The 22,849-nt window shown below is 36.5% G+C and overlaps 1 protein-coding gene across 5 annotated transcripts in view; it reads right to left on the bottom strand.

The window, feature by feature from the left end:
• The window catches only part of PCLO (piccolo presynaptic cytomatrix protein), a 310,859-nt gene that overhangs the window by 111,627 nt on the left and 176,383 nt on the right, over positions 1 to 22,849 (bottom strand). For 4 of the 5 annotated variants that reach the window (XM_064487619.1, XM_031454792.2, XM_064487621.1 and 1 more), the window contains exons 6-7: positions 20,624 to 22,638; positions 493 to 2,680 (exon numbers count right to left, since the gene is read on the bottom strand). In XM_064487619.1, the coding sequence (XP_064343689.1) occupies positions 493 to 2,680; positions 20,624 to 22,638 (4,203 nt within the window). The remainder of the gene's footprint in view (positions 1 to 492; positions 2,681 to 20,623; positions 22,639 to 22,849) is intronic. The other variant, XM_064487622.1, reaches the window with a different exon arrangement.

Here is a 22,849-nt window from a genome sequence, read left to right as displayed (position 1 = left end):
CTGAATTAATGAACACTGATCTCACAAAATGACATAAATAATTTTCTATTACAAAGTCTAGCAGAATAGTACTTAATGGGTCTAAACCTTAATCATTTCACAAACTGAAAGAAACTGACTAGCAACTTTAAAAATGCATTTTATAAAATAAATGAAACATACATTGAAAATTTTTCCAACTATGGATTTCAAGGATGACCATATTTTATTGACACAGTTATCTGATAATGGTTTTGAATAAGTGGACACCAAACAAATCAAGCAAACAATCAAAAAACAACAATAAAAGAATAAACTAAAAAGAAAGAAAGAGCATGCTACGAAATCTATACACAAGATAACATTTCCATTTACAAGAAATAAAATTGAAGTAAACATGCAAAAGACGCACCAAGAAAAGGAGAATACATCCTTGGAGAAGGAAAATTAAACATGCAGAAAAATAAGAGTTTGAGTTTTGAGAGGAACAAGGGAGTTTGAGGCCCAATTTACCTTCACTGTCTGACATGGCATGTTGGAAGTCATCCATGATGAACGCTATGTCACGATCACAGCCTCGAGTCCGTGATTCTTCTCTCATGTGCTGCTGAACTTCAGGCAGCGAGTGACTTGATCCAAACTGATCCCGGGTGTCTGCAGATATTGGTGGCAGGGGTCCAGCTGCAGCCCTGGCCATTCCCATTGGCTGGCCAACAGGACTCAGTGGACTTTCTTCTTCAGAATTCTGGGCCACAATTGGTATCCGTCCTCTGCTCTGGCTGATCGGCAAACTGGTAGGCTTAGTACGGCCAGAGGGTGATGCATGACCAAAGGAGACATCTAGAGCTTCAGCTTCTTGAGCTTTCAGTCTTAGAGAAGAGCTGGATGAATCTCTTTTCAATGATAAGTCAAGCCCATAGACAGAGGAAGGTCTGGAAGAAGGTCTGGATCTGCTCCCACTGCTATATGGCTTATCTGCTTCATCCTGCAGAGCAGACCTTATGGTACTTCCTAATGTGCTCAGTCCTGTGCCAAGAGATGATCCCAAAAACTTTTGCTGGTCCGTTATATTTTTTCTGAGGCCAAAAGTGATATCATCTTGAAGAAGCCTTGCCCTGGAAGAGATGCCACCAATAGACGAAGTGCTAGAAGTCATATAGCTCGAATAATCAGGTTCAAGGTCTCTACTTTCTTGAATAGGTGAAAATTTTGACATTTTTGGGTCAATCAGTGATTTCTTATGCTTCGACTGCTTTTGATAAAGTATGGCCGCTGGTAGTTGTTTTGCTGCTTGTTTTTCAAGTGTAAGTCTACTAATGCTATACTTTTCAGACTTGGGGAAATGCCTATAGCTAGTATCGGCATGGTAATAATGGGACAGACCAGCGAGGTGATCTAAGCTCTCGGCCCCTCTACGGAATTCTTGCTTAATCTGATGTTTCAGAAGCTTTAACTCATAAGGATCCTCCATCGGGTCTTCGTCTGCTTTCACATAGCTATGCAATCTGGAGGAAGTCTGCAAAGGGGCTAGGAAATCTGTCACTTCTTGAGACCTACGTGTCTCAGTGGTTCGAAGGAGACGGTCTGTTTTTGACAGATCTTTTTCATGAAGGCTGAACACAGTGCTTAATGCTGTGGTTCCTTTGGTGATCTCTCCAATGTCATCAATGAGGACATAATTTCGTGAAGTATGATGGTCAATATCTGCATAGAAAGAATCTGCAGATATGCTTGATATTGGACTGCTCGCCATGCTACTTCTTTCCTCCAAGCCTATTCTCAAGTCTAAGCTATTGTACTTACTACCAAGATGGGAAACGGCGTATGTATTATCAGTAGAAACAGGTGCTATCATCAGGGGTTGGTTGCGAATCACCTCATAGTTTGAAGTTATCTTGGGCTCCAAATATAACGTGGTTTGCCGCGGCTTTGGTTGTATCACCATCATCTGTGATGGTAACTGATAAGAAGGTTGTGGGGTCGGGGTAGGCTGAGCTTGAGGTGTGAAGGACATCGTGGCCACAGCTTGGAATGTTGGCTGAGTCTGATAAGGTGAAACTTCCTGATGGTACAAAGTCTGTTGCTGAAAATGGGATTGCTGGGTGTATGGGGTGGGTGCTTGGGTCGGAAGAGCGGGGGAAGAGTACTGGTACTGGGTATAAGGACTTGTAGGAGGAACCAGCTGAGATTCTGTTTGGGTTTGTGGTGGTATAAACTGGCTGAATTCAGTCTGGGGAGCAGTTCGTGGCCGCTCTATGCCGTGCTGACTTTCTATCCGGGTGGGCCTGCTGCTGCTGACCTCACTGTCGGACATGTAATCACGGTCCTCAGCTACTCCCTGGAGGTAGGCTCTCTCCCTCTTTTCTCTCTCCTTTAATAATGCCTCTTTCCTCCTGTTAATCCCCATTTCCAGGTACCGTAATTTGGCATCGATCTCCTTTTCTTCCTCATCAAGTTCTGCTTGTTTCTTTCTAAGCTTTGCAGATTCCCTCTCGACAAGATCCAGCTCTCTGTCTATATCCTGCAGAATCTTGGCTCGCGCCATTGTGTTGGTTCTGCAGATCCTTCTCCGGGAAACTGTGCCCATTGTGCTGAACGTTGACTGAGTTCCTGTGGCGGTCTCCTCGGGAGGTGGGTTTGGCAGAGTTCTCTTCACTTTTTTCTGAGTGCCAGAGGGTGTCATGGTTTGAGAACCTTTTGTCTATAATGAAGTAAACAAAATACATTACTGTATTATCAAGAAACAAGAATAAAAGATTAGTTAATCCCAAACTCCTAACAGACATACATTATTATATACAAAATAGTTTTGTATAGAACAACAAGGACCTACTGTATAGCACTATTAACTATATTCAATTTCTTGTAATAACATATAATGGAAAAGAATCTGAAAAAAATGCATAACTGAATCGCTTTGCTGTACACCTGAAACTACCATTGTAAGTCAACTACACTTTAATAAAAAACAAAATACAAAAAAACTTCATAATTTACATTTAGATGAATTCTTATATGTTTTAGCTATGACAGCATAACAAAATTAAAATTTTATGTATATTTCAAGTATTAGTCACAAATGCAGTTAGTTGAAAAATAATTTTTTTCCCTTCTTTTAAAACTGATTATTTATTCTTACAACTTCTACAACATTAGAAATGAGTTTTGAAATTGAGCACAGAATCCGTTACTAGGCTGGCTTATGTTCTAGTCTGACTCTTCGGAGAAGTTGAAAAACTCATTTTCCATTCTATTTAATATACAGAATACTATCTACTGAAGGTATGCCCAGAGTATTTGTGTCAACTATCTACAAGTTAAGTGACAATGTTGAAGATGCTCATTTACCACGGACAAGTTCAGTCATTTGCTTCTATCTTCACATTGCTACTTTCACCCCCTAAAGTGGCTTGTCATTCCTATTTCAATCATGAAATGCTTAGAAATGAAATCCTCTCATTCTCACTGTCTTTTTTTTTTTTTCCTCCCAAAGGAATAATCCTAACTAATTTCCTATTTAATCATTCAAATTTTTGTGACTATTTGGGTCTTCTGATACCTTTCAATGTTCTTACTGTTCAGTAATTTTAGCTTAATGCTTTAGTAACTTTGATATGAAGCAAAAGGAACTGACTACAAACAGTTCAAAAACTCACTGGAATATTTAAAAAAAATAGATAAAGTATACTGGTGAGTTGTTGAATATTTTCAATTTTATTTGGTTAGTTTGTCATACACTTATTTGCTAAGAATCACTGGTCTTGAGAATCATACAATTTTGGAATTTCAGAAGACATAAGAGATCATTTTGACTATAATGAAAATAAACTGATATACTCAAAGTTACCCAAACATTTAGTAACATACTCACAAACTAGATCTCAGCTTCTGGCTTTCTAGTTGCATATTCTTTACAAACATGTTCTTTTTTCTTTTTCCTTTTCTTACTAATAACCCAAAGACTTTAATTCTGCCCCTTTTCCCAATCACCAAATACTGAGGACCAAAAAGTAACAAAAAGTATATGGGAATTGTGTCTACTTAACTACATCATATTTGCCCCAGACAAATTGTACTGCCTTTTTACTATTTTCAGATTTCTTCCCTCTGGTTTTTATCTACTTTTCTGTTATCATTTTCTTCTTCTCCATTTATCTATCCTAATTGTTTAACAGAAATCATTATCAGAAGCAATAGCACTAAGATCAAGTAAGGTTTATGTGTATTTCTGAAATTTAAAATAGTTAAATGCAAATTAACAACAATAAATGTTGTGAGTCTGTAAAATATGGTAAAGTGATTGTGATACTGCAGCTTACTCCTCCTCACAGAGAAATCTGAAGAAATATGGGGAATGGGAACCACAAAAGCATTTGTTTGGCATGTTTTTTATTCTCTCTCATCCTCAATTCTTTTCATTTTATTTAATAGCCACAATCCAGTCAGAGTTGTTATGAAGAGCAACTGAGACCTGTGTGTTTATAAAGTATCTGGTACATATCGCAGGCATTCATTAAATATTATTTCCTTGCAAACTCCCCTTATTTCTATTGCAAACTATGGGCTTTTAATAAATTCATATTCCAAATCCTTAAAAAACTGTTTATTTGCAAAAAATGAGTGCACATATTATGCTTTTTAATAGCAGATTGACCGTAATAAAATACTAATAGAATTAAATTTGAAATATTATAATTATTTCATAATTTCCCAAAATAATAACATACATATGTCTTCTACTTTTAAAAAGTTTTTTCCCAATAATGTTTTCAGTTCTCTGAAAATATAACTGAGCTCAATAGGAGGCTGAGATTAGTGACTGTTTCTTTTCCTTGACTTGCATTTGGTAGATTTGGTATATGTATAAGAATTCAAAAATCTTAAATTTTCATCTGTACTACATGATTGTGGTTGTGAAATGATTTGAAAAAAGAGTGTTTAACTGTGTTACCCTGATAGTATAATGGCATTGCATAATATGAAGACATTTCAAAGTAAGATTTCTCCTTCCCACCAGACAAGGTTAAAAATACCCCACTAGTTAATGTAACACTAAAAGGTGAACCTGGCAGAGAAAAAGCATGTGTAACAGAGGAGGTAACAATGGAATGGAACAAATAGAACGAAAGCAATTTCTGGGGTGGACACACATATTTTGAAAATTAAGTTTTTAAAATATTGAAGGTATCCATTAAATGAGTGCACATCTTTGTTGAATGAAAGAATGAAAAAATGAAAGGGTAAAGTAAGAACGTGTTGTGATTATTTAAAATAAAACTATGAATCAAGAATTGAATTTCCCAGAACTCACTGCATGTAATGTGGATGTATATGAAATCATAGGAAAAATGTAACTATGAGGAATTGAAAAAAAGATTTGCATTAAGAGTAATGGTTATAATGAAGTGAACTAGAAAGTGATAGTAGCTTTTACAGTTTGTTGCTCATAAGTGATACAATTTCTCTTAATTTCACTTTATGTTTAAAAGTGTATAGTTCTCACTTGAGAGGGTGGGGTTAGTCAAGCCAACTTCTTTTGTCTTTTTATAAAATCCTAGGTCAAAGAAACATTCCAGGTATTGGGGATTTCAAATTTTCCTCCAGGGTTGCAAATATTTAATGATCCATGACTCGGGTTACTCAATATTTTGTGTGCCATGTATGTGAGTCATGGAAGCAAGAGACAAAGCTGGCTGGTAGAAGCTAGATACTTACTGAGTTAGCCTAGCTGACCACTCAGTCTCCACAAACTGGAAGAGCTTTGCTATTCTCTACTTGGTAACAAAGCTGCAGACTTGTCAAGGTCTCAGCAATATTCCTCCGAAATGACAGTAAGTGTAACACTGATAAAAAGCTTAGTCTCTGAGTTAAAGAGTTTCAATCCTGGTTCCACTTTTTACCAGCTGTGACACTTTTAGCAAGTTGTTTACACTCCCCAGGTTAGTATTTAATTCTAATCTAATCAGTATAATGTAAAATAAGAGTAGAGAATCCCCCAACAGAGAATCAAAACAGTATAACTGCTTAGAAAAGATCAAGAGATAAGTAAGTTTTTCATGATTAAAGGTGATGCAGTTGGAGGTCTCGATTAGAGATGACAATAATCTAGAAAAGCTTGGTGCTTAATAAGACTTTCCTTGATGATTTGCTTAGTAAAAGTTGTTTTTAGACAGATCTGGAGCCCTTAATCTGAAAAAACAATTGTGCTAAATAACTGTCAGATACTCTAAACTAGCTATGCAAACAGCAGACCAAGGGAAAGGAACAGATAGTTCTAAGAGGAGAATGGAGGTTGAAGAAGTCTGGAAAAATAGCTCAGTTCAACTGCAGTATCTGGAAGGTAACTGTGATGACAAGCAAAAGTGCTCCAGGATAAGTTTTGCCTTCCAAAGTTAGATTACACAACATTCCTCTTGGGGGTATCCACTTATACCACACATTTTACATGTTTAGTAAAGGAAATAATTTTTCCTTGTTCTGAGGTGTCGGAATTATTAATCAAAGTAACAAGAGCTAAGGTCTATAGACACACTATCCTGAGGACGTTAAACATAGGTATGTGCATTATCTCATTGTCAAAATAATCTAAGCTGCATCTAAGGATGAGAAAAGTGGAACAGGCAAAAACAGATGCTAGACCAAAACTATTTATATGTAATACATATGTCAAAATTCAATTGATTCATTTTATGTTTAATACATATAAATATATAATTATATGTATAACATAAAGCCCTTGAAAGCTGTATCTATATTAAAATCTATATTAAATTTATCCATTTTCCTTTTTTTTTTTTTTCCTAACAAATGGAAAAGGCTACCCTGGTTATTGCATACTGGTCATATTAATTCGAATACCATGTGAAATCAGGATAAACTATCAAACTGTAAATGTGCAATCACTGGCAATGACATGCAATTCAGTGCACTGAGTAGCAATCCCTGTGGCTTTGTCAAAGAGAAAACTGTGATGGCCCAATGCAATTTCCTTCAATGATAATGTGCCAGTCCCCGTAGATAACATAGCAACAGTAGACACAATCTCGCAGGGCTTCGGCAAAGCACTTTACATTGTCCCATGACATAGTTACCAACGTAATTTTGGACATAAGAATGGAAAGTGATCATATACTTTGTCAGGGATCTGCATGCATGCAGACTATGGCTATTCATGGTCCAGCATCAATGTAAGTAAGTAATTACTGTTTCTTAACCTTGGTACTAATGATACTTTTATCCAGATGATTTTATGTTGGGAGTGGGAGAGTGTTTTGTGCACTGTAGGATGTCCAGCGGCAACTCTCGCCTCTATCCGCTAGATACCATCAACACATCCTTCCTCAGTCATGTTAATCAAAAACGCTACTATGCATTGTCAAACATCTCTTGGGGGAAAGGGAGGCAAAACAGTCAGTGGCTGAAAACCCCTGATGTAGGAGGATATACAAGATGACATTCTCAGAAAGAGGTAACTGACCTATTTAGTTTATCTACGGATGAAGAGAACGCTAGTATTTGTATGTCATAGTGCCTTAATCCGAATGGAAAAGGCAGACTTGGATGATGCCTTGAAAAACAGAGTTCTTGGTATAATGAGTGAAAGAAAAGAAGATATTCTAGGTTATGGTTACAATCTGAGCAAATTAAGAAGGAGAGGAATGTATTAGAGTATTTTGCCTTGTTATAAATTTGTTAATCCCTTTATTAGATAGGATAATTCTTACCTACTGGATCAACATGAATTAATGCTCAAAAGATACTCAACCAAATTTTAAAAAGTACAGTTTTATGAGAGAACAGAGAAAAAAAAAGGTGCCTACAACTATGAGAATGCCTATCAGTGCTGAAGATTAATTTTTCTAGCCTAACCCCATAAAAATCTAGGAAAATTTTCCACAGCTTCAATAACTAAGGGAAAATCAGAGGATAAGGAATTGCCAGTCTGTTTGAAAAATTATGTAAATGCTAGATCTTTGATAAAAGTTGCCTGTTCCTCTGTGTTCAAAAGAAGGATCAATGGCATAATTAAAATGGAATTATAAACTTAAGAGGAAAGGACAGTTATTTACTTTGAGAAATTAAATACCAGAATAACTAATGGAAATCAACTGGATACCCAAGCTCAATTTTAAAATCAAGAAATCCCTGCCATCTTAAAGTTAATTTAAGAAAAAAAGAATCAAAACAGTAACAACAAAAAACACAAAGAGCTAACCGATATCTCAGCAGAAAAATGGAGAACAGTTTTATAGTTCACTGCACTAACTACTGAGATTATAAATAAGTGAGACATGGTCCCTGACTTTTAATTGCGCATTATAATACACAGAACTAGAGGACAGAAACTGCTCTTGGGGTCCTTTGTCCCACATTATTGAAATTCTCCCCGTTCAAGGGTTGTATTTATACTGAATATGGGAGTAAGTCTTCGTCTTGGTAAGAACGCTACTTCCCACACATACCATAAGCTCTAACATTTTTACTTCTGCTCTACACCTCTGAGGGCTCTCTCTACCCCAAAAGCTACAGTTTCAAGTTTTGAGAGAAAACAGCAGTTGAATAGAAAAATATTCAGCATTTTATCCCATGTATTGTATCATTAATAATGTGTTCCACCAACAGACCCATTATTTACCACCATCCCACCCCGACTCCTACACAGAGCTAAAACATTCAAAATGTTCAGTTCAAGGGCTCAGAAATTTCTATTGCTTTAAGACACACAAGAAAAATAAAAGGTAACGGAGTGACCTGTGAAAAATGACATTCTAAATGATACTACTCAGGAAAAAATACTTTAAAAACCAATAAAACATTTTAAATCCACTAGGCATTGCAATAGGGCATAGTGCCTGATACATACAAAATAAAGCCAACAAATTTCTTCAGCTAGAGCACTATGGAATAGTTTAAGAACTATTTCCATGAATCAAAATTCTAAATAAGCGATACTGTCATTGCTTTGAGAATATCATTGAATTACTGAAAAATATAAAGCCTTTTATCAATGAACAATCCTGAGTCTCTACGACCATGGGAGAGAATTTACCATTTGTTGAACTTACTTACAAAACATAAAGAGATTCACAGACATAGGAAACAAATTTATGGCAACCAGGGCGGTAGGGGGAAGGGGGTGGGAAGGGATAAATTGGGAGTTTGAGATTTGCAGATACTAACTACTATATATGAAAATAGATAAACAACAAGTTTATACTGTATAGCATAGCACAGGGAACTATATTCAATATCTTGTAGTAACTCCTAATGAAAGAGTATGATAGCAAACTTATGTACGACTGAAACATTATGCCGTACACCAGGTACTGACACAACATTGTAAACTGAACTATACTTCAGTTAAAAAATTACCATTTGAGAACGTAATTGAACATAATTGAAATTGTTTTTAAAAAGTAGTTTTCCTGTACCTATTGTAATAATCTAGTAGCAAGAAAAAAATGAGAAACCAAATGACAAGACTTTCTTAGTAAGAGAATAAAAACAAAGTCATAGAACATACTTAAAAGTCACACATGTTATTTCTCAAAGTCTAGGAGTAGAGACAGAAATGTTCTCCAATGAATGCTGTGAAAGTGGTACTCAGTATTTCATCAGACATCTTTCTGCTTTTCGTCAATGTGCCTCTTGTCCCAGTTTGTTTTGTTTTCTTGCTGAAAGTCATTGCTCTTGGGCTGGGCGGCCAAGCAGAAAACTAGTTTCTACCTCACTGGACAGAAGGATTAGAGATGTCAGTCTGTGCAACACTACTGTCTTATATTTTCTGGACTGTCCCGGATAGATTAATTTCTTTTCTTTCCTAAAATCTGCATAAGGTATTTTAGGAAGCCCTTTTAGAAGCTTTTAAGGTAATGGTTTTATATGTAAGTATTTATTTTTCCTTCCTCCCTTCTATCCTCCCTCCCATCTATTTATCCTTGTCATTTCTAAATTTTACATTTTCATTAGAAAGACACATTGCTATGTGAGAATACAGATACACTTATGAGCTAGTTTGCTGCTTCATTCAATATTATGTTTCCTTGATCATTTTCCTAGGAGAGAAGAAAATGCTTAAAGGTACTGATGACCTCCTTTTCCTCTTCCCTTTAATTTCCCAATGTTCAGTTATTACTAAGTTTAAAATCACTCATTTTTTAGTTACAACTTAAAAAATTTATTGGGGCAGCTAAACGTATTTTGCCTATATGCTCTCAGCTAAACAGAAAGAAGGCTTGATAACCATTAAGTAGGAAGAGAAACAAAGAAGTATTTTAAAAGCACTGACTAACCTAAAGGCTATGAAAATATGCTAGCACAAGAATTAAAACCAGATCAGATCACTGGAAAATAAACAGAGATACCTACTATTCTCTCGTTTCTATACCATTTAACTTTTACATGGTGTTGCTGGAATAGGATGCTGAACGCTATGAAGAACTGTCTCACACTGATTCCTTCTTCAAGGGCAAAAAATCACTTACAGCTCGAATATGCTACCATGAGCTAAGGACTACATCCCTTCATCAGAATATATGTTAAGTGATTTATGGGAGCAAGCTGAAGGACAATAATAAAGTTAATAAAAATTTCCAAGAGTGATCATGAAAACTTATCCTAAAACAGTAAGGTAAATCAAAACTGTAAATTACATCTCCCCCCTTTTTTTCAGCATTCATTTCTTTATACTCCAGCATGGTGACCATTATAGTATTGCCTGCCTGTGAATTATTGCATGTTGAGAACCAATCAGGGATCCTTAAAGAGGAATCGCAGTGGTTCCAGTGCTTCCACACAATATTTCCTCATTTCCAATTCTCATCAGCAATCTCCCATCAGAACAATATTAACTTTATTTCAAATGCTGTAAAATGCAAATCTCTAATTATGCTACATTTCTGCACATGGAGTATTAGAATTATGATCGATTACTCTGTGACACATTTGCCAGAGCTTTAGATCATTAGCAATTTGAGAAATGACTCAATAACTACCTATCTAATGCTAGGAGAAATATAATGACTCTTACTAGTGGCACAGACTTTACTAAATTATCTTGAGATAATAAAGTTATTTTATATTTAGATTCTTGAAATGCCGAACTACAAAATCACAGGAATCTCTTTTATTCTTTTCTGTTTCTCTCTCATCGATCACCTCTGGCCTAAAACACAACCTTGGAACATGACGTTAAGGTAGTTAAGAATTGCTTTTACCTATATATGTTTGCAGTAAATAAAAATAGTTCTTCATAAACCTAAATCACAGAAATAGCTCCCTCAAAATTAAATTAAGTAACAAAATTTCCTTGGCAAGTAGGCCTATGGTCCTTCTTCCATATAAACGTAGAACCTTTGGTTCTTTATAAGATCATACTATTAAGATCTAATAAAGGATGGCAATTAAATTAATAAGTAGCAAGAAATATTTTAATGTCTTCTAAGATGATAAAGCTCACGTATGGACTTATATAAATATGACAATATTTTTATTAAATGTTATTTTAAGAGGTTACCTTTTCTTCTTCAATTCTCAATTTTAGAAATTCAGTTCCATCAGAATGGAGGTTTACAGATGGGTGAGTAGATGATTTTCCAAATGGATAATGAACCTGAGCTTACTGACTGACGTGCACGTGAGTGGATATCTATGGGCATCAGCTCCGGCCATCCATGGGAAGACTGGTTAAAAGCACCAGCAAAGAAGTTTTTTCTAAATACAGTAACATTGTTTTATTAGAAACATTTCTACCATTTTAATACCTATGACGCACTGAAGAAATTCATGCCCATTTATTCGTGTCAAAAGGAAAATTAATGTTGTGATGTCAGGTCTTTTTATGAAGCATCACAGAACTCTCTACAATTAGCATTAATTAATACTTTAAGCCGTGATTTCAGCCTTATCTCCTAAGAAGTAAATAAGCCATCAAAGTAGCCTCTAGGCCTGGAGACTAAGCTCTGTGATTAGGGCTTAGTTTTATCAGAAAAAACAGTGGGGACTTGCCTTGTCACTGACATGTTAAAATACACAAACTAATAGGTCAGCAATTAAAATATGACCCAATCTATTAAAAGTAATTTATTCATGTAGTTAAAATGGTTTATCAAAAGCCCAAACAGTTTCTGTCTATATCTTTTTCATTCACTTGAGGAGGAAGGAAGAGGAGGGAGAATGATGAATAATCACTTTTAGCTTCAAATCTATTGTTACAGAATATTTATTCCCTCATGAGGGTTATTTATTGCTCTTCACAAAGCTAAGCTTTTATCTGCCATCTAACAAAAATGTTTCAGCCAAAAAAAACTGAGGTAGTAGCTCTATAATTTAGCTTAACGATTTCTTAAATTGTGTTCGACTGTCACTTTTCTCAACTGTTTTAATTTGAATCTCTAGCAAATTGTTCTTAAGGTGAAAATAAAATACATAAAAATTCCCATTGTTGATAGCTTTAGACTAACTTATCTCAGTTGATTTAGACTCAGTTTACCTCATGATACTTGTTCTGGTGCTCTCCTCATTCCAACCCTATGCATAACTCCAGGTACAGAAGAGGACCGAAAAGCAAATCCTGTTAAATAGTAGAAACTCATTTGCTACAAAGGGAATTAATGCTGGATGGAATGGAATTAACGTAAGCTGCAAAGAACAGTGACTTGGATTTCAGACTTCTCACCATTAAAATATGGAATAAAATAAACATAAAATCTACAGAAAATAAATGGTTTAGATCTCTACTAAGCAACTTCATGAGTTATATAAGGCTATAAAAGTATCAACAAGTTTATGTATGTATGTATAGTATGTATAGGCATGTATGTGTATTTTGATGTTGAATATAATGATAAAAAAAGTCAAGCAACTATTGGAATACATTTTGATGCCACTATACACATTACACCTCAAAACTTTTCCAAATTTTTGTATTACAATCATTTTAGTTTCTTGTTATTTCAGTAATAGCACTTGTGGCAGATTAGAGAATCTTAAATAAGTAGCAGTTATAAAAACATAAACAAATAATACAAAAGTGCATTTGTGTTCATTGGGAGGGGATGTATTTGCAAGAATATATAGGTAGCTTCATGTAGAGTCAGTTATAAACAGCACAACTTTTCAAAATAGGAAGTGAACTGAATTAAATGTTATGGTAAAATACTTCGAAGCTAACTACCACTAAATGATGCTCTATGTTTTTAAACTGGGTTAGTAATAATCAGTGCTCTATTAATTCAGAACTCCCCTGTGTTAAATTACTATGTCTGAATATTTAGAATTACATTTTCAGCAAAGGTCTTTCACTGAATATTAGGAACTTACGTCTGTTTTTTATAATTATGCTTATTGGCGTATTTTAAAATGGAGATGTCTGGAAAAAATAATACAGATAATCTGATTTTTTCCCCTTCAGTCTGAAAAAGTTTGTTTTGAAATTAATCTTTAGATATTGATTACAATGAAATAGCAGAGGTTATCTACTGAACACTAAATTGATGAAATCAATTAACAACCTTCTGGTTTGCACTGACATTGGTCTACATCTGTACATTCATTCCGATTTTTATCAGATCCTAATAATTAATCCTATAAATTATTATTTTACTGCCATTTAGTTTGAGAAACACTTTAATATACCATCTCTTATTTTATAATATAATATTAATACATAATAATGCAAAATTTTAATCATAAATTAGAAACATGGTAAGAAATATATTAGTAATGAAGAGGGTAAGAGCTACAGAAAAAATGAAGCTTCTATTATTTACAAAGCCAATCTTTAATATTGGAATACTTTTTTCTCATATACATAAATACTACCGTTATAAAACAAACGATTTCCTCAAAGTCAGTTTTAATAGACTGGTTTCTTATGTTGTTTTCCAAAGAGAGTAATGAAAAACAACCCTAATAAATATTATTCTTCAAATCTCACTTGGCCATCATAGTCATTATTTCTTAAATCTGTATATTCTGACAGAAATAAAATTTCTCAATTTAGGTTATGGAAATTACTCTCAGAAATAGACATTAAAGGGTTCCAAAAATCTTAAAAACAGCTATCAAAACAGCAATCAGTGAAGCAAAACATATTCTTGTAAAAAATCATCTCATGAATACCATCTGCTTTGCAATAGGATCCTGGCTTAAACTCTAGAACAAAAATATTTTAATAAGGAGTTTGTCTATTACTAAAAAAGCTTGAAAATTGTTCAGCAAGTCTAAATGTAGGACAAGACAGCTTTAACACTTAGCAGCGTATGTATTTTTAAGGCCAGATAGAGATGATAATACTTAAAATGTAGCTTATTTTAGTACAAAAAGTGGCATGTATCATTACTGACAAAACATGCTATTTCTGAAATGTATGTCTTTTTTTAATAGAAAAATCATTAAAATGTTTTTTTAAGACAGATAAATCTTGGGACGACAAATCTAGCTCCTAACAAATTCTCTGAATTAAGACTGTGATTTCCCCCAACGGATGTCACTCTCTCCCCTGATTTTGTAGAGAATGTGAGATATTAGCCTTCCTTCTTGAAGTTACTGATCATCTGGGGTCATGATGTAAATAGTCTCACTGTGCAAAGGAAAAAGAAGGGGCATGAGGAACACGTTTTGGTGCTCTGGTTTATAAAAATGTAATAGATGTGATGTTAGAGATAATGCACAGATACACAAACATACGACATTGAAATAAACTGGAGAAAGTGTACTGTCATCCATTCAGCTAGTGGAAGAAAAACACACAAGAGAGAACAGAAGGAAGAACTGTTACACGGGACTACACAAGAAGTGCAGTGGGAGAATCGATAAGATTTTATTTGTTTTGTTTTGTTTTGATTTTTTGTTTCAGGTGGCAGTGAGGAATTGGTGAATCCCCCTAGACTAAAAGCAGTATGATGGATAAAGAGGTCTGTTCACTCACTAATCCATCAAATTTACAGTTATAGAGAATTTATTGTGAATTAGGCATCATTCATATAGCAGTGAACATAATAAACAAAAATCCTCACCTATAAATTCTGGTGGGGAAAGAGAGACCAGAAATGAAATTATAAAGGAACAGACAGTATTTCTGATAGATGGAGAAAAATCAAGAAAGGCATAAAGACAGAGTATTAGGAAGGTGGGTGGTTTTAAACTGGTCAGTCAAGGACGGCCTCATGACTCAAAAGAATAAAATGGTTACAGAGAACAGGAATCTGAAATTTCTAGAGAAGCACCATTACATACTCCACAAATTACGAAAGGCAAACAGTAACTAGAAGATCTGAGAATTTTTCCTACAAATCCATAAAGTAAAGCTCTTTAATGATAGTCAGCAAATTTCTGCTGAGGAAATAAAGAAATTGTCAAAGTTCCCCTGGGGAAAGGGAATCAGTATTACTGGATATCTACAATTGCCAGACTTAGTGATGGGAAGGTTTGTTACTTTCATTCAATCATTACAGATGATTTGATCATTCTACACCAGTGTCCATCCATTTTTAATTATTTGGCTTCCATAAAACATTTTAACTGAAGAACTCCACTGATGAAAGTCAGAAAAACATCATTGTGTACATACTACTTTCATTAGAAAGCTTATTTCTTCCTATGATTTTTCTAAAGCACAAGGAAAATACATAATTGTCAAGTGGTTTCTAAGTAGGAAGCTTAACCCCATGGGAAGGAATAAATTTTAAATTCATTTTAGCTGTATCTCTTGGGAATTTTCCCAGAGAGCAAACTGAAGGGCTCAAGAAAAAAGGCGGTAATTTTTTCCATCTTTACTCATAGTTAAAAATTTATATCTGTAAAAGGAAATAGGCTGCAAGATAAAAGAGTTTGGTTATATAAAGTTGTCAAAAATAGAATTTGGCTTTGGGGCTGTGACTTTGATACCTGAGTGAGAGGGTCTGGAAAACACACAGGGGAATATTACATAACTCCATAAAATGATCTCAGATAAACCTCTGCTCCAGTTATGCCCACTATATTATTTTAGATTAATCAGTGCTAATTTAATGAACTGGGTGTATAAAATATCTTAGGGGTAAGCACGAACTCAAAGTGCCAGGGAAACACTAACCAGACAATTATAGACTCCTCCTTTGGAATTTCTGTGCCAAAGACATAACCATAGTTCTATGATGGAAAAACTCGATCAGAGTTAAAGGATCTCATGCCACAAAGTTGAATTCCCATGGAGTGGGAATGGAATACATTTAAATCTCTGATGTTCCAAATTGCAGAATTAAGACAAATGTTTGGAAACTCCAGGAGGAAAGACTTTACCCATATGGAAGAGTTTTGTAATAATGAAAACTCTCCAAAAAGCTTGTTACTTTAAAGTAAAGAGAATTACTAAGAAAAAAATAATAACTGAGTACAGAATGAGGACCAAAATCAAACAAATAAACCAACCAAACAACAGTCCACATTTGCCTGGGAACAAAATGGACAATATAGTGCTTTGATGTGTATTATGGGCTGAATTATGTTTTTGCTTCCCCCACCAAAAAAAAAAAAAAAAAAAAAAGTTTCGCTGGAGTCCTGATCTCAGAAAGTAAAACTACTTAGACACAGGATCTTTATAGAGGTAATTAAGTTAAAAAAGGTCCTTAGTGTTGGACCTAATGAATAGGACTGGTGTCTATTTAAAGAGGGGAAATTTGGACACAGAGACAGCGACACAGAGAGGGAAGACAAAGTGAACAGACACAGGGAGACCAGCATCTATAAACCAAGGAACGCTGGAGGCCGGCAGAACCAAGGAGAGAGGCCTGGAACAGCTCTCAGAAAGAACCAACCCGGCTCACACCTTGATTTTGGATTTCTAGCCTCTAGAACTGTGACAATCCAACTCTGGTGTTTAAGCTGCCTAGTTTGTGGTACTTTGTTATTAGATCCCCAGCAAATGAATACAACACATTGGCAAGGAGAACAAAGTGGAACCAGGGGTGGGGGGTCAAGCGTGAACTCTGCCTCTCTGGCTCATCCTGTGTGTTTAGAGTTTACCACGGTGTCTGGAAAAGAGCAATGGATGAATGAGATCATCAGGGGATGCAAGCAAGAATAAATTAAAAAATGAGTAAACCTAAGTGACAGGGATTTAAACTGGAACTTTCGAAAAGCAGAGGAAACGACAAGATAGACAGACAAGAAGCACAGTACTGAATTAGCAAGAAAAATCAGAGATGCTCAATAAGCCTCAGAAGAGACTAATAAAAAGTAAGAACTGTAAAGGGCCAAGTTCAACATTCTCACTCTTGCCAGGTTCTCAGTTTATTTAAGACCCATGATAAAGGTGCTAGGCTGCTCTGGGCTCTGTTCTCCATCTGTCAGGTAACTGGACTGTCTAATAGCTACATACTATTTAACTTGTGTTCAGAGTCCCAGATAGTGATATAAAAATGAACCAAGTGGAACTGACACTTCAAACAAAGGAGGTATCGTTTAGATTATCAACAGGACTTGCTAGGATGGGTGCAGACTGCGGCAATGAAAAGGTAAGCAGTCAGGGTCTTTTAATACATGTCTTACCTCACTGTTTCTATGTTTATAATCCTTCCTTTAATACATTTATTCAATAAACATTGAAGGCCTGCTTTATGCCAGGTGCCATTCTAGGCTCTTAGGACTGCAGCAGCAAACAAAGAAAAATTCCTGTGCTGGTAGAGGCTATGTTCTACTGCAGAAGGAAGATGATATTTCATTTAAGATACAATACATTAACAAGTAATATATACACATTTAGAGTGTGCAGGGATTCATGGTGATAGACTTACTTAGAGAATGAGGTAAAGAGAGTTTCTCTGTGGAAGTAAAATTTACACAGAAACTTCACACAGGAGCCAGTCAGGCAAAGATCTGGGGAGACAGAGAGCTCCCAACAGGGGTGCTGGGTAGGGATGAGGTTGGCACATTCAAAGAATGGCAGTCAGTGGCTGAGGCAGAGCGAGAGAAGGAGGGGTAAATGTGAGGACCTATGAGGTTGTGAGACAGGCAGAGACTAGATCAGACGGGTCCTTCTTAAGACATTTCTAATACATTCTGATGTTTGATGAGAATCTACTGGAGAGTTTAAGTTGTGGAGTGGGTAACATAAACTGATGTAGCTTTTAGAAAATCACCTGAGGTGCAGTTTAGAGTCTGTAAGGAAGGCAAGAGTGGAGGGGGTCCAGTGAGTAGGGCACACTGTAAATAAAAAATGACGGTGGCTTGGTCTAGGCTCCTCATAGCCAAGGGAAATAAATCCAAACTCGAGTTGCCAAATCACAACTGCTGGGACCTTGTTCCTTACTTTCCAGTTTCATCTACCGTAAACCTCTTTCTTTTCCTCTTTGCTTTATGTCTGTTCACCACTCTGAATCTTGGCCTCTTCTTTTCCCTCTACTTAGAATGACCTCTTTTTCTCTTCATGGTCCAGCAGAGATCTCACCTTCCTGTTTTAGAACCTCCTCTTTGAAACACTTTTCGGCACTTCCAGGAGGAGATCTTACCACAGAATCTCATATAGTATAAAACTTATCTTTCACTCTGCATTATAAATGTTACTATGTGGTCTCATTGCCTGCTGAATGGTGTAATTTTTTCAACGTTATTGGTTTGAGAAAATTAACAATATGGACCTTCCTGAGCTAAACATAAGTTAAACTCATATCACCGTGAATATCACTTAGAAGATTATTCTTGTCAGTACAACTAATACTTAGAAATTCATGCTTATAATTAAGAAATAGGTTTTAGTTTAAAACAGACTCAAAGAATGCTCAGAATTTCCCAAGAAATAAATTGTAAGATTGACATTGTAGAATAAGTGTACCTAAAATGCTAAAAACAGTGCCTGAATATAAAATGGTCTACCTTGTACATGCAATAAAACAGTATTGTTGAGTTTGTATACAATTATTCCATATTAAAGCACGCACTGAGTGTGCCCAGTTAGGAAAAGGAACTACTGAATTGTGCTCAAGACACATAGGATTTTTCAGGCGCACAGTATTATTCGGTAATTCTATTCAACTTCTTTTAGGATTAGATAGTCAATATTACTGATACAATCAATAACACAACCCATACAACCCACTGTATCTTTTATTTTGTACTTCTAAATCCCAAGTGAATACTGTGAGGAAAAAGTATTGACACGTTGAATCTCTTTTTAAACTGAGTTCATTTAAATTAAGGGTACAGGGCCAGATGTTAAGTAAATGATCAATATAACAACTGGAAGAACCTATTCTAACGACCAAAGCCTTGAATATAACTTTAAAATACTATTTAAAAACAGATTGTCAAAGTTTTCCAAGTAACTCTTTAGGTGAACTTATAGGCCACAGTTGTAAAAATAAATACACATACATCATAACCGAGTTAAAAATACTTCTTGCAATATATGTAATTCCAGAAACAAAGCTACACATAAAAAATTCTCTCTAAATTGAATGAACTCCCGAGGTACCAGTAGTTCCTTGGCTTAACATTTACAACCACTGTATCCACATGAAGACAGTTTTACTTTTAGGATACACTGTTTGAGAAAGTATATAATAACAAAATGCCCCCATGAAACTGGAAAACTTGGAAAAGAATTTGTAATCTACTAATATGATTATTAATTTGCCTGTATACTAACAATAGACTTACAGTTACATATAATGGCATATTTTTCAGCCCACAGCCAATGTTTAACATATATGGGTCGCTGGCAATATAGCAAGGTCTCAGAAAAACCTATTAAGAAGCTTTGGGGTTTGAAGATCTAGAGTTCAGAAACCAGTGCATTAGGGGAACTCATAATTTGAACACAAATCTTGTTTTAAATAGAACTATCATATTTGTCAATAACCTTCTAAAGAGCTATATTAGATTTTCTTAGGTAGGATATACCTGCTTTTATGGTCAATTATCAACATTTCTTATTCTCAGTCCTCACAAATGTGTCCAACATATCTGTATACGTTCTTTTCCCTTTGATGCATATTCTTAAATAATTAAACTCTTATTATTCAAAGAAACATAAAAATTAGTTTTTCTTCTGTAAGCACTAGGACTAAGGCTTTCCTGAGGTTAGATTAAGAAAGTTGCCAGAAACAAAATAAGCATGGATGAACTATGAAGATTATGTTACACTTTCTGCCCTACAAAATCTCTCTTTTGAGTAGCAAATGTTCTAAGCTCTTCTATAAAAACGTTCTGGCTGGAGAAAGACTAGATTGATTAAATGATCTCCAAGGATCCCCCCACTAAAGAATTCCAGTATCTAGGTGTTGAAATTGATGATCTTCTTTTGCCTTATCGATTCATGATCAGTGCTTATTCCATCATACTTGAATATGAACATTAATTATACTCACTGAAATCAGCCTACACCTGACACTTGGGAGATTTCACATTATAACAAAACTTTCAGTCTCATTAAATCATAAAATAATAAACTTCTTTCTCATTTTGTCTCACGTCATATGGGATTTTTTTTTTTTTTTGCTATTTTTACATAGATGTGTAATTTTCTATTTTTCCCTAAATTTCTAATGACATAGTCTTCACTGAAATTTAGAATTAGGTTTCTAAGGTGCCTGCCTCCTAAAGTCTGCAAACACACAATTAACATCAACTCATCCATTATCTTCTAACTGAAAAGAAGCACTCTTACCGTGTAGCCCTCGGTATACTGAAAAGGAGCCCTGGAACTTTCGTCTGCTGTTGGACTCAGAGGCTTGGGGTCAGACATGGACCGCTGCATCATCTTGGCTGTCTTAGGACTTGCCGGGGGAACTTTAGCCATATCTGGATGCAGTACTTTCTGTGGACTTACATCATCAGGGAGGGGTTTCTCATAAGGTACAAAGGCTGATTCTAAGGCTTTCCCTGGTGAAAGTGGTGAGATGGGTGAATAAAGGACCTTTGGAGATTTGGGCGGGGAAGGAGCCAGCTGTAATGTGGACTCTGCCCGGAGATGAGATGAATAACCGATCTCTAAAGGTGTTGGGCGCTTCTTGTCTCTGGGTGGAGACGTGGCGCTCAGATACTGAGGGCTCTGTGTGTCTGAATCTGCTTCTGTTTGACAGCCTACACTGCCCCCTTTGTAAGTCTTTTCAGGTGCAGAAATGTGTTTAATTATTTCTACCTTGGCATCCATGCGTGCCCGTATTGAAGGTGTTCTTATGGTTCCGACTGGTTCAGTTTGCACAGATATCTCTGCTACTGTCTGAACTGCTATACTGGAGACTTTGGAAAGGGGTTTGGTCTTGTCAGCCTCTGCGGTGCCGTTCCCGTATTTCCCTACACGAGGTTTTCTCCTTGATCTTGTAGGCACATCCCATTCATCCTGATCTTCGTCGTCAGTCTGTACGCTTGTATCCACGCTCTTTTTAGTTCTCCGCCTCCTGCTCACGTAACTCCGATCCGTGGCATCTTCATCGTCAGTTTGTACACCACTGTCCACTATCTTTTTAAAGCAGCGGGGATCATCTGCCAGACTGTCCCCCATCTCATCGTACTGTGCACGGACTTTAGATCCAGAACTTCTCTTTTTGGGTGGTTTCTCATCTTTCACAACAACGTCTGTCAGGGGGATTTCTGAAACGCTACTCAGGATTCCAGGTGGGGCAATGTACTGAGTCACCCCATCAGACTGAACTGTGTACCATCCTTGGCTCTGTGGTATTTCAATGGCCACCACGGCTGAGGCTGTGGTGGTTGTATCTTCAGCTGCCCAAAACTGACCACCTTCTGTCACAGCATACTGACCTTCCAGAATGGCCTGCTCCGCAGTGGTTTGTGGAGAAGCTGTCCCAGAAGGGTCATAGTTGTACTGGTAGATCTGGCGAATCTTCTGCTCCTCTAGCTGCTGGTGAAGTTGTTGCTGCAGCTGCTGGATCTGTTCCAGATGCAGTTGTTGCTGAGCCAACGTCTCCTGCCGCATCATGAACTGGGCTTGCCGCTCTTCTTCCTGCTGATAGAGGAGGTGCTGCTTCATTGACTGCAGCTCTTCCAGTTTCTTCTGAACCATGATCTTTTCCTGCTCTCTGAACCTTTGAATTTCCTGCCGCTCCCACTCCAATTCCTCAGCAAAACGCTGTTGCTTAATTTTCTCCAGTTCCAGGAGCTCACGCTCCAAGTCCAGCTGCTGCTGTTGTTTATCTTCTTCAGGGACAATTAGGAGTGCACTTTCCTCTGCCACCACTCCAGAAAAGACTTCAGATGCTGTGGTTAAAGTGGGAACTGAGTCCATTGTCTCAGCAGTAAGAGTTTCCATAGTGATAGTTTGCAAACTGGCACTGATATCAATACCGGTTACCGCAATGTCTGTTTCAGATGCACCTGTTGTTAGGAAATATGATCTAGGCAGCGGCTGGCTCTGGTGCAGGGCGGAGAATGAAGTCACTGCCTCAGTTGTGTGCACGCCAGACAAGTCCTTGACTGTGGTGCTGAAAATGGAGCCAGGTTGTGTGGTGATAGCAAATGTGGAGGGAATCGGAGTTGCTACTGAAGAATAGACAACACCGTTAGATGACCTCAAGACACTCCCCACACCATACTGGGATCCTGGAGGTGGAGTCATCCTTGCTGTGGAATATTGTGGGGTACTAATCCCGACTCCTGAAATGACTTGTCGTGTTTCTGGATATGGGCCTGTGGTCTTGCTTGAATAATCCATTACCTCACCTGAAATACAGGGTAGAGTTATAGTCCAGTTCCCAGAACGAATGATGCTTTTTGGTTTTGAAAGCCCTCTCAATCTTGAGGAACATAACGAATGGGAACGCATGCAAATCCACAGGTTAACCTACTTAGATGCGGAACAAAAGCAACGTTGAACATGCAGGCACATGCAGGCGACTCTGGTAGAACAAATTAAAAAACGGAGAAACAGAAG

Source organism: Camelus dromedarius, chromosome 7, assembly GCF_036321535.1.
Source record: "Camelus dromedarius isolate mCamDro1 chromosome 7, mCamDro1.pat, whole genome shotgun sequence".
In the NCBI taxonomy this organism is placed as follows: domain Eukaryota; kingdom Metazoa; phylum Chordata; class Mammalia; order Artiodactyla; family Camelidae; genus Camelus; species Camelus dromedarius.
This window is presented reverse-complemented; position numbering and strand designations above follow the sequence as displayed.